A 12,481-nucleotide genomic window follows, 5' to 3' on the forward strand; every position below is an offset into this window, starting at 1 on the left:
GTCATTCACAAATAAGCGCTATTAGTTTACACAAAAAATTACTTTTAGTATTATTCGAATTACTTTAATTGTCTTTTAATGATTTATTTTAAGTTTATGGTAACCGCCATAAACTCCGTGTTAAACACGGCTCGAAGCCTCGAACATTTTGTCGCGCTGTTAAATTAATTCTAAAATAATAAATGTTAACGAAAATGTAAAAAATTTGTAACACATTTTTATCAACAGTGTTGTGGCCGATATTTTTTTTTTACCGCGAGCCCGGCCCGATTAACAGAAACAAACATCATGTCAAGGTCGTGATCTTTTTTGCGATCGCCGCTAGATGGCAAGGGGAAATGATTACCAACGTTTTCAAGAATCAAGACAAAGCACAAAGCAATTTGCAAAAATACATTTAATCACTGAAACTTTATAAACTTTAATGTATAACAATAATTTTTTATATAAAAATAAAAACAATAATTTATTGGTGGTGCTATTTAAAAAAAGGGTTTTTTTATTAATTAAAGATAGCGACGATCGCAAATCTGATCGAGCGATTTCTGGCCTGCAATTCCGATCCCGGTCGCGTTTTTCAGTTTGGATCGCGATCGCTAAAAATTTACCGTGGTCGTGATCGCACGATCGAACGATTGCAATCGTCACGACATTTTTTATTAATAAAATAAGTATCAGTTTATAATGAATAAATTTTTTGAATTAAGACCCCTATTTCCCTTATATAAATGTTTAATGGTTCATTTCTTTAAGATCCCACGCTACGATTTTGTCCGGGTTTTATTATGTAAATAGTGTGTAATGTGTCAATAATGTTCATTTTTCCTAAAACTAAAACCCCCCTTTTTTTAGCTAAAATGGCCTTAGTAGAGACGAAGTTGCTTTAGTCCATTCAGGAACAAGCTCCACCCATCGCCAGAGGGGTGTACCTCTTTGGAGTTATCACTTAGGCAAAGGTTCAGTTTTCTGCCACCACTCTGTCGAGTCTACAATCGTAGATTCGTAGTGTTAGCGTTTAGATAATCTGTCACTTTCCACTTTTCCAGTAAGTTCTTAACTTTATCGCGAATAAAATGGTAGACTACAGCAAATGGAAAAATATCGAGGTAAATTGTTGCTTCAAAAATGTTGTGTTGTTATTTTACCATATTTTTGCGGGTTCTCTAACCTTCTATTTATTGTCAGTATAGTATTTAATCGAAGTATTCGTTATTTATATGTTTCATTTAAACACTCACGTACTTCATAATACTTTACAGATATCTGACGATGAGGATGATACACATCCTAACGTTGACACGCCTTCTCTGTTCAAATGGCGACACGAAGCTAGATTAGAAAAAATGAAGGAAATGGAACAAGAAAAAGCTCTGTTTCTCAAAGCAAAAAATGAGTAATGCTAAATAACTAGCTTTAATGTTTTTGTTAAAGTTTACATTAAATCAAACTTTTCTAACAAAGGAACACTGCCAAACTAAAAGAAGTTAAAAGTAAGTATGAACAGGTGATGAAAGAAGGTATTGATGTGACAGATTTGAAAAAGCAATTGAGTGAATTAGAATCGAAAAAAATTGAACTCGAAGATCATGAAGAACAAATGAAAAAAAAGGAAAAGTTGATGCCATGGTATTTAAAAGATTCACTTCAATATATCCTAATGTGATGTCTAATTTCAAAGTTTAATTGTGGTTTTTTTGCATATTTTTTTTAGGAATGTAGATACAATTAGTCAACCTGGATTTTCAAAAACTGTGGTCAATGTTGACCAACCCAAAAAAGTGAAAGAGCTCACTGAAGAGGAGAAAGAAATCAAAACACGTGAATTTTTCAAGAAACATGAGAAAAATCTGAAGGCATATGGAATGCTACAAAAGTATGATGATAGTAAGCGTTTCCTTCAAGAAAATCCAGAGCTGGTTTGTGAAGAAACAGCAAACTATCTCGTGATTTGGTGTATTAATTTAGAAATGGAAGAGAAAACAAGTTTAATGGAACATGTTGCCCATCAGTGCATTTGCATGCAATTCATTCTTGAATTATCCAGGCACCTTAACAGAGATCCAAGATCATGTGTGTCTTCATTCTTTTCAAGGTTTATCTTTATATTAAGTTGTCCTTTATGTAGCTATAACTAAATGAATTGTTTACTATTTTTTCTCTTTTAGAATTCAAATCGCAGATGTTGAGTATCGTAAAGGATTTGAAGACGAACTTGTAGCTTTCAAAGACCGTATACAACGGCGGGCAAAAGAGAAAATAGAAGCTGCAATTGCCGAAGCTGAGGAGGAAGAAAAGAAAAAACGACTTGGTCCTGGAGGGTTGGATCCCGTTGAAGTATTTGAAAGTTTACCGGAGGTATAATTGAGCAAGACACATAAAGTTCCTTCCACATATATGAATCATGTGTTTTGTTGTGTAGGTTCTTAAGGATTGTTTTGAAAAACAAAACATTGAGCTTCTTCAACAAGCAATTTCAACACTACCTGAAGAAGAAGCACGGTTTCATATGAAAAGATGTGTTGACTCCGGATTGTGGGTACCCGACGGAAATGTTGCTGGAAATATTGCAGAAAATGTTGCAGAAAATTAAAATACTAGTTTGGATTATTATATTCATAAATAATGAATTAATACACTGGGGCTTTTGAATAACGTGTATTTGACGTTTTACCTCCAGTTTCATACTCACCTCACTTTAAAATTGTAAAGTTAAAAAGCCTTAAGAACAGACAAGTTACTGCTATAAAAACATACGCTAGTATTCTTCAGTCTGGAATTGCGACTCTTCCACTTCGTATTTAATGTTGTCAGGATCATATTGATTATAGCCATCATATTGTTGGGCCGTATAGTCATAATCTGCAAATTTCAATTCCACAAATTAGTAATAGATATTTTTCATTAACAGCTAATTCCAATACCATCAGGCGGTTCTTCCTTCACTCGCACCTGTTCACCATCCTCCCGAACATAGTCCCTACGCTCTCGTTCCCTGTGAAAAATTATTCATTAAATTCTGAAGTTGAATTCGATAATTTGATTGCTTACTTATCCTTGTAACGATCGCGACGTTCCCGGCGATCCTTGTTCTTGTCTTTAACTCGATCTTTTTCTTTGCGACGCTCATCGCCAGAAGCGACTTGACCAGCACCCTCAGAACCTCCCAAATTTTCGACATGTCCATCGTTACGTCTGGTTCTTTTCCTATCGCGACTTCATAAAAACCGTTAGTTTCGTGACGGTAGAATAAAAAGAAAGGGAAATGGTTTTACCTTCGCGAACGTTTTCTTCTCTCATGATCCCGAGATCGCGACCTTCTCCTTTCTTTATCCCGCTCTTTATCTTTACGGCGTTCATCACCTGATGTAGCAGGGCCATTGTTTTCGGAGGCACTCACCGAAACGTCACCTCTGTCTTCACTCCTCCGAATGCGTTTTCTTTCACGGCTAATAAAATAAAAAATTTAGCATGCATTACCATACTAGGGCAGCTTGTAATTACCTTCTTGATCTTCGGCGACGGTCACGATCTCTACCATCCCTTTCTTTATCACGTTCCTTTTCACGATCTACCCCCCGATCTCTATCCCGTTCTCTCTCCCTTTCCCTCTCTTGACCCCTATCCCGTTCACCACGCTCAGGCACACCACGTTCTCTTTCTCTTTCGCGATCCAAATAGCGTTGCCTTTCGCGCTCGTTGTCCTCTCGTCCTGAATGTTTTACGTTTACATCTGGTCCTCCACGACGAGTCCCACCCAAGCCTCCACCCAAACGGCGAGGAAGCCAACCTGGAATGCAATAGTTTAGGTACTTAGAAACCATGGCGGCATGATTATAATATCTAACAAGAAGAAAAAAATTTTGTGCACTTATTTACACTGATTAATCAAAATAAAAAACCTATGGATTTTCAAAACAAATTTTAAAATTTGCCTTCGAAAAAAAGGGCAGCAAACTATAAACATAAAACTTATTTAATTAAAATAATTACCTTTGACAGTCCTTGCCCTTTCTACGTCTACAAGAACTCTGCGGCCGTCTATTTTCTTTCCGTCGGCGTGTTTGTACGCAGCTGGTATTTTAAAACAACAAACCAGTATTTCGGCGCCGTCGGCAAAACGAACAAATCGTAAATACGGGTAGTACAGCAGGCAGAGAAGACGAAAAATTCAGCGTGTATAACATGGAGAAGGAGAGTTCCAACAATTAGTATCACAAACCTAATATCACCTACCGAAGGATCTCCATTACCTACCCCTCCCAGCAATTTCGAAAAATATTTACCGTGAATTAACAAATAACGAAAAATGCAATGATTTCAAGTATGACCAATCATAACACTTGGAAAATGCATAAAAAACCAACGCCACGGCCGTTTACCAGATTACGGCTATGTTCACGTAACATCCAGATCTATTAATAAGCGATCAAATGTTGCCAATCACAGAAGCAGATCCATTCCCTCTTCAAGCTGTCCCCATCTTTACCTGTGAATCCTCTTAACGCGCAGCAGCACTCGAAGAATCTGATCGAATTGAAATGGCCCTAATTTTTAGTGGCGCTAGAAAGCCTAGTAACCGACTTACCAGGATACTTACTACCATCAAGGGGAAGGGAGGGTGAAAACGAAAAGATACTTTCTTTGAAGCTAATTTGAACCTGCAGTCGATTTCAAAGGGATTTTGGTTTAACTTTAACCAAACGAAACCTTACCAATTGACCATACAAACCTAGCATCAAGAGACAAAAAGCGACAAAGGCCACATGACCGTCCAAATAGTCGGAGGCCGCGACTGTGACCGGAAACGACAAAATGAAATATAGGAAAACTTTAAGGTACAAATCAATCACAGATTTTCCCCACCTCACCCCCACCCCTTTCATCATCATACAAATTGGTGGTGCGACGATTAATTGAACAGTGAAAGCTATCGCAGGCCTTACTAATTAGCCCACTACCCTCAGTTACCACACGACTTAGGTATAATAGAAAAGAAATACTTACAATGCATGTCTCGCTCATGTTCATACTCGATGAATGCATAACCGCGTGGCTTACTAGTCCTCTTGTCATGCACCAACACAATCTGTAACATTAAAAAGCGTGGTAAGCGTGTGATTAAATTTCACATGGTGCTTGTAAGTTACCTTCCGAACAACTCCGTACACTTCAAACTCCCTGCGCAATTTAGATTCCGAAGTATCAAAATTCTGAGAGAAAATGTTTCAAGAATTATCGTTTCATTCATGCGGATTACTAGTTATAACTTAGCACTCATTATTCATTAAGCTCGAAATAAAATAAAAGTGATGAGAAAAAAAAATTATAGTATGAGTATTGACACTTACAATGCGAGCAACGAACAGCGTTTTGAAGGGGTCCATGGTAGAAACACCATTACTGTGTGGATCCCCTATGAATGCCAGAGAAAAGGGAAATTGATAAAAGAAATTGTAGAAACACACCAAAAATTAGAACTTACACATTGCAATTTCCTGTTCAAGTTTATAGGCAACTTGTTCTGCCTTTTCGCGACGTTTTCTTTCGCGCCGTTCATCCCGTGTTTCTGCTCGCGTAGGAGGGGGTGTATCTTTAGGATCCTGTTAAGAATATAAAATGATATTAAAAATTTTGTTATGTTTGAAAGCTCAGTACTTAGTTCATCAGAATGCTTCTAGTATGCAATGTTTCGTTCCACATCTCTCATTTAAAACTTTGTGAAACAATGACTACTTTACACCCCTCAGACATATGCTAACATTAAATTGTCAACCTGATAAAAAGGCTCAGCTGGAAACACTGTGCTTCCAGAAAATTAAGACACTTTCACAACATTTTCACAAAATATTTTGCATCTCACATGTCACACATGAAAACTTGGGATTCTCATCGACACATCTAGAGGAGAATGAATAAACGAACCAAAACTGTTCCATAAATTGGGATTGGGACCCGTGCATTAGTAAATTAAGACATACATTACTTCCCAAATCAATCAAATTAGATCAAATTGCAATACTTACCTTGACTACTATATCAATTTTTAATTTTTAATGGAATCAAATACTAACCTCAAACAGATTTGTATACTGCGCTATACCAATGTATGGCGTTCTTTTTTTTTCATGAGTCAATTTATCAGGTGGTGGTAAAAATGGAGGGGGATCGCGTGGCGCAAAAAGAGCCAAAAGATTTGGAGGCAAAAACTGCGTCATTTCACAAATATTTCAATGAGCATGGACCTTTCAAAAAGCTTCTCGGTCGAGCGTCTTAGCTGTCGGCCATTAGTCCATTACTGTCTATCTATTGCTCGGCAGGGCTGCCACTTTGGTCTTTGGTGGGATTTTCCCACTTTTGAAATTTTCAAGTTTTTAAAATTGAAAATACCCGTTTTAAAAAACGGGTATTGTGGGATGAGATGGGATTGAGATTTTAGGAAAAACAGCGGGATTTTGTCATTTCTAATTTATCTGACCAATTTCATAAATTTTTTTTGAGCCGTAAATAGGCTAGCAACAAAATATATATTTGGCAACTAGAAATAAAACTAAATTTAAAAAAGCAGACGAATCAATACCAGATCAGAATCAGACATATATAAAAGTAAATAGTCACTACAGTCAAAAACAGCGTTTTGGCCCCAACCAATTTGTATCAGTTTTTACTTTTTATATTGTTTTAAATATTATAATCGTAATACTAGACCCCCGGCCCTTTAGTTTGCTTGTTGCTTATTGCTTATTGGATTCTAATGGGTTTGGCGCTGATATTTTTCATTAAATTTCTTGAAAGTGGAGTCTAGTAAGTAGGTAGTAGGTAACTTATAACATTTAAATTAATGCTCTTTAAGGAAAAAAAACTATAAATACTACATAAAAATAGACATAATTAGGTTTCAAATGAGACTAAGGGGGAATTTCTACGTGTATTTTTGACAAGGTTTAATATATGGTAAACATATTTTATACGGTAAGATTTATTTCATTACTGCATCTCAAAAGATTCAAGTTGTACAGCATCTTTCAATTACATCCAAGTCCCAAATATTGGTAAATAAATAAATTAGTTCTTTTCTTTCTTACAAAGCCTTTTCGGCCTTTTCTTAAATACATTGCTGATGCGGTTAAGTTCGGTTAATGTTATTGTGGTTTTCAAAAATCAGCTTGGATTTCAACTTCTACTTGCAGACAAACCAAAACAAAGTAAAAAAAACTGTTCGATATTATTTGGCCTCTTGATGGCGTAGAATTCAATTATTGAATTAATTGAAATTAATGGTTTCTTAGGAATGTCTTTAATCTTGATGTATTTATCGTCTGAAAGTTGAGAGGGTATCGTCTGAAAGTTGAGACGGTGTCTCTAGCTCTCTACTTTAAGACCATAACAAAATTTTACTTTAGTTAGCTAAATTTTTTGCGCCAAAAAACTCATACTGTTTCGTCCTTCATGCTTAACTCAGCTTAAGGATAGGCCTTTTTATCGTTAGCACATGCAAAAAAATAAACAAACAAAACGCGGCAAAGTCTGATACACACGACATGATTCTGAATCGAGTTTCCATCATCACGTGACCGCAAGCACTCCGCCGGTCCGCCCACAAAAATAAACCCAAAAATGGAACCATACAATCTGTGAACATGTTTCCATAGTTCTACTAAGGCAGATTGCCCGAGATACCTAGATGGGAAAACCTCCTAAACTGAATAATTTGGATATATTATCCACAATTCCGCTACACCAAAACGCCAGTTGCTAATACATGTCGGCCCCAGCGGATTTGTCAGTGCAATTTTTCGAATTTTCTATAGGCTTTGCTCAAGAAATCATGCAGTGTGATCGGAAGAATGTGTGAAGTCTAAAACGAAGAAAGCACCTCTGGTGCGTCAAGGACAAAACCCTAGCTGTGTGTCCTAAAACGGAACAGCTACTTTGGTTCCCCTACTGACCCGATAAAAAAAGGAATAAATATTCTGGAATATCTATTCTATATGGGCGTAATGCCGTAATCTGTCAGCTGTGCCAAAAGAAAAACACATTTTTCAGATGTCATATAAATGGTAAGAACACCAGACAATCACTTTGCATTAAATGATGACATGCAGTCTTTCAAGCATTCCACCACATATATGTAAATATTAAATGTTGCTTGTACTTTATCAAATTAAGAAAAAAATTATTTTCACAATTAAATTGAGTAAAACCTATAATTGGAATTAGTTAACCGACATATCGTAAATTCAGAATGAATCTGTGATGTTCATGCATGCCTTATTTGATAGATAGAATTATGATGTAGCCTAAAACTTGATAGCAGTTTGGTGGGAATATTCAAAAATTTGAGCTGCATTCTGATTCAACACATTAAACCCCCTAACGGTGATTTTTTTTTCAATTTCTACAATATAAATGGAGCAGAGTCTGCTTATAGGAGGCAACAGACAACTATCTAGGTTGCATCATGGGTTGCATATATTCCGAAAACCAAACGTCCTTTGACATTGACAAACCTATCCAACTCTCGGTGCAGCCAAGTCGTGCATATCACTGTTTTTTTTTTTCTATTTTACAGCTTGATAGTTGATACGATACAAGAGAGGAAGCAAAAAGAAGTGAATGCCAAAAATATGCACAGGTCACAGATTCTCACCATTGGCATCGTCATTGCCCTGTAGTCTGCAGGAATTCTCCTTCCGGGGGCTACTCTAAATTGTAATAACTGTCTGCTGATTTCCTCATACAAATTCGATTACCTAATTTACTACTAAGAATTCATTAAAAAGTTTATTTATTGTATTCAATTTTGAATTTGCTCAGTTTTTATGTAGAACTACTCACTACCCCTGGATGATTAGCCAGGGAGTCAGGGACTGCTGTCAGAACCACTGTACCGTTATTTTATTGTTTTATTTTTTTCACTTCCTTAGACTTTGAGTATACATCGTGCAATGCCCTTATATCAGTTAAGGATAACTTGTAGAAATATAATTTCCTTTGTTAATACGATTCTTCCCAGTTCCTACCTACGCATCTAACAATCGAAAATTTCTGTTTGGATGGCGCAGAAGATGCCTCTAGAACTAGGAGAAAAAGCTACAGTTTCTTATGAAGATGGCGTTTATGAATAGCTCGCTAGGGGGTGAGGGTGGGGGCGGGGTGGGGTCGGGATCGTCCACCAGAGAAAAAAAAACAATTGCGGGATTTTTATTAAAAGTCAGATTTTTTCGATAAGTTGGAGAAAAAATTTCGTTATCGTTGTTGCAAAAGTTGCTATAGAATATAGATTTATCGATATCGATGTTTATTTCCTTCAATCGAAAAAATACCACCAAATGACTTACAAAAAAATAGAAATAAAACATACTTCTTTGTTTTTTTCTTATCTAGTATCTAGCTCTATATAGACTCCACCATACCTTAGAGCCATTCCAACTCGTGCAGCTGATTAAAGAGATTTGAAAATCGTTGAACAAGAAGAAACGAAAAGGGTTTCGTTAGTCGGTTGTTGGCAGCTGTAGACGGGAGAAGTGTTTTCATTTCCTACCCGGTGCGTTAGCAATAGACTTGTGGACTTTCTATTGTTAGATTTTTTTTTTCAAATTGCTTCATGACATACCGATTTTTCACGAATCAAATTTGTTACCTTAATTTCGTCACCATTGATTTGTTTAAATCTTTTTCTTCGATTCAATGGTCTACAATGGTGTGGTGTTTCATTGTGCGGTTAGTTTTCAATGCCGAATGATACTAGGCGTGAGTGTTATGGACTTCGATCAACCTTTCGCCTTATTAAAAGGCGCAAAGACGTGTTGAAATATTAAACAGATCAATCTACAGGTCATTCTCATCATCATGTGGCAAAGTGGTGGTATGGGCGGAAGCGCCCAAGGTGCCAAAGTTCCAACGTCGGAAAATCCAATAACAAAGATGTTAGCAGGCCTAATATGTCGACGGGCGAGTGAAAGGTAAAAGGTTTCACTTAATCATTTTAAATTTGCGTTCCTGTTTAAATGATCAAATGAAGATGTTAACCTACTCATAGCTTAGTTAGGAAACTATAAAATTTTTTAACACTATAGCTGTATAATACAAAGTGATATGTGTGATAAGTCAATTAAATTATGTCTGCAATCAGAAATTTACCATATATTTCTCCTCTCCTTCTGACAACAACACGACAAACACATGGAAAATGAAAAATCAATAACGTCCATAGTGTTTCATAAATGATACTTATGGTTTAATAAGTAACCCGTAGATAACAGTTCAACTGCATTCTTGAAAAAAGTGCAAAACAATGCCTAATGAAAACAAAACAAAGTTGTGACCTGAAGAGTGCAAATAAACTATTGAATCATTGAGTTCCTTAATCTGTTCCAGGGACAAAAAGTATTGCTTTAATCATAGGTTATATCTAGATTCAGTCATTCGTTTCTGGGTGACTTTTTGGTAGACTTCCCGCCTGTCCCATGTGTGTGCGTTTAAACGCGTGGTTATGTCCTCGGTTCTTCTCGCCTCCACCTTCCAGTGCAACTGCTAATTTTAGGACTGTCTCTGAAATACTCGTATCCTTTTTTTGGCTTGCGAACAGATTCAGAGGTACGGTACGAAAACTACAAGGTCCCGAAAAAAGATCGAGCACGCACGCAGACAAGAAATAAAAAAAGAGAGAACCAGATAGCAAGGTTTCAACAGGAAAAACAATCACGCTCATTTTTCCTTTTCTATTCGTTATGCAGCCTTTACTCTTGTCACTTTTAAATGAGTTAGATTAGCTAGGCATAGAGAGAATTTCGTGTATTAAGAACCCAAGAATTCAGTGTATAAACCTCACCATAGTTAAAATCTTTCCATCATTTGGATACCGTTGTTTCCATTAATAGACGCTATGCTTAAAGGGAAACATTGATTGCGTTTCTCTACTCTACACTGTATAGCCTATTTATATCACCATATTAACAAATGTCGGGCAAGTGCAGTATGCGTCTCATAAATAAAATCGAAGGAATTTTATATTTGCTTCGGCAATATAGACGAAACAAATCTGATATGACTGACAACCGCATCATTTAATATTATGTAAAACACAACCGTAGCTGGATTATTTTGCTAGAATTCCTAACATGGGGCACTCTTTCTGTTACTATGTTTTGCAAGGCTGCCAGCTTTAAGTCTATGTTCAGTCAGATGTTGGTTGTCCTGACTACAATCTATACATCCGACTTTTTCCAATTTTGTAACTTGAACCGTGCAGCGAAAGAATTTTTATGCAAAAATACAACTCTGCGTTTTCATTCAAGATTTTTTTCAGCTTCAAAATTAGCCCACTGTTGAGGCTTGGCTGTTGACTACGGTTGACTACCTGAAAACTTATTTCTACTCTGATATACAGCCTTATCTACAGTAGCGTTATTCCCTTAAAGAATCACATCGATCAAAAACTGTCTTCAGCTTCTTCATGGAATTCAAACGAATAAAAAAGGAAGAAAAACAAAATAATTATAAATCGGGTTATCGACTTGTTATTTGGGTGTACGAATAAAAAATAAAAAATAAATGTATTTTAAATATTTTTTTTTATTTTTTATTTTTGGACTAAAATATAGGGGTTTAAAATGTTTTTTAGTTTTCCGCGGTAGGGTTTAAGAAGTAATCCTTATTTTTTCATTAATGTTGCTGGTCAGCACTCGATTGCCAACAAGATTGATAATAAACAAATCAATTGGGACAACACTTAGTTTTTCTTTTACAAATTCCAAAAATTCTTGGAAAATTTTGTGGAAAATCTTGAAAAAACCCAAAAGCTAAATTTTTGAATTGAATTTTCGTTTTTTCTTAAATATTTTTCCCATTTTTATTTTTAAATTTTCCGCATTTTTTTTTTTTTTTTAACTAAAAATATGGGGGGTGTACGAATATTTTTCGAGTTGACAACTTCCCGTTATAAATATTTTACATCGAACCTATATTGACAAAAAAAAGGGACATCGGAAAACAAGATGCTAGAACAATTATATAGTGTGTGCTGGCTTTTTGTTTTTTAATTCAATATTACAGTATAAAGTAGAAAAATGGAAAAAAATCAAATCGGATGAAATAAACAGCAAAAAATGAGACAGAAATAAGAAAGAGGAAGAAATATAAATGGATTAATTAATTTTTAGAAAAATCGCTATTCTTTGTTCTGGTAGGTGTTTAATATGCAACGCATTTGTGAGAAAGGGAAGAATTCAGAATTACCGAAAAGAAACTACTAAAGAAAAATGAAAGCATTAAAATTTTAACAGATGATAATACAAATATTTTCAGAATATTTGTAGTTGATAATAAGGTGCTAAGTGGTTTAGAATGATCACATTCAGTGATTAATATTGTCCCTCTTACAAGATTCCCACACCATTCCACGTCAATTGGCGAGGAAAGGTTTGCTTCACAAGATGGTCACGTAAAGCCTTGAATGCTTTCGCTTTTTTCTGAAATGTAA

The 12,481-nt window shown here is 35.8% G+C and overlaps 3 protein-coding genes across 7 annotated transcripts in view; 2 read left to right on the forward strand and 1 right to left on the reverse strand.

The window, feature by feature from the left end:
• Positions 1–948: 948 nt before the first annotated feature.
• Positions 949–2,656, forward strand: LOC124338451 (hsp90 co-chaperone Cdc37-like). Its single transcript, XM_046792525.1, has 6 exons — positions 949–1,106; positions 1,260–1,393; positions 1,462–1,626; positions 1,712–2,092; positions 2,166–2,355; positions 2,420–2,656. The coding sequence occupies exons 1-6, from the start codon at positions 1,074–1,076 to the stop codon at positions 2,588–2,590; spliced, it is 1,074 nt and encodes a 357-aa protein (XP_046648481.1). The 5' UTR covers positions 949–1,073; the 3' UTR covers positions 2,591–2,656.
• Positions 2,640–6,304, reverse strand: LOC124338450 (U1 small nuclear ribonucleoprotein 70 kDa-like). The gene is made up of 11 exons (XM_046792524.1): positions 6,072–6,304; positions 5,483–5,600; positions 5,349–5,413; positions 5,148–5,210; positions 5,005–5,086; positions 3,991–4,071; positions 3,502–3,787; positions 3,273–3,446; positions 3,049–3,213; positions 2,922–2,992; positions 2,640–2,859 (listed from the first exon to the last, which is right to left on the reverse strand). Exons 1-11 carry the CDS (start codon positions 6,213–6,215, stop codon positions 2,756–2,758), a joined length of 1,353 nt encoding a protein of 450 aa, XP_046648480.1. The 5' UTR covers positions 6,216–6,304; the 3' UTR covers positions 2,640–2,755.
• A 2,873-nt stretch (positions 6,305–9,177) lies between these two features.
• Positions 9,178–12,481, forward strand: part of LOC124338019 (potassium voltage-gated channel protein Shaker-like) — a 35,402-nt gene continuing 32,098 nt past the window's right edge. Inside the window, exon 1 of one of the 5 annotated variants that reach the window (XM_046792045.1) lies at positions 9,178–9,962. In XM_046792045.1, the coding sequence (XP_046648001.1) occupies positions 9,850–9,962 (113 nt within the window). In that variant the 5' untranslated portion in view covers positions 9,178–9,849. The remainder of the gene's footprint in view (positions 9,963–12,481) is intronic. The other 4 variants (XM_046792044.1, XM_046792043.1, XM_046792039.1 and 1 more) reach the window with 4 other exon arrangements.

The sequence above is a fragment of the Daphnia pulicaria genome, chromosome 4, assembly GCF_021234035.1.
Source record: "Daphnia pulicaria isolate SC F1-1A chromosome 4, SC_F0-13Bv2, whole genome shotgun sequence".
Taxonomy (NCBI): Eukaryota; Metazoa; Arthropoda; class Branchiopoda; order Diplostraca; family Daphniidae; genus Daphnia; species Daphnia pulicaria.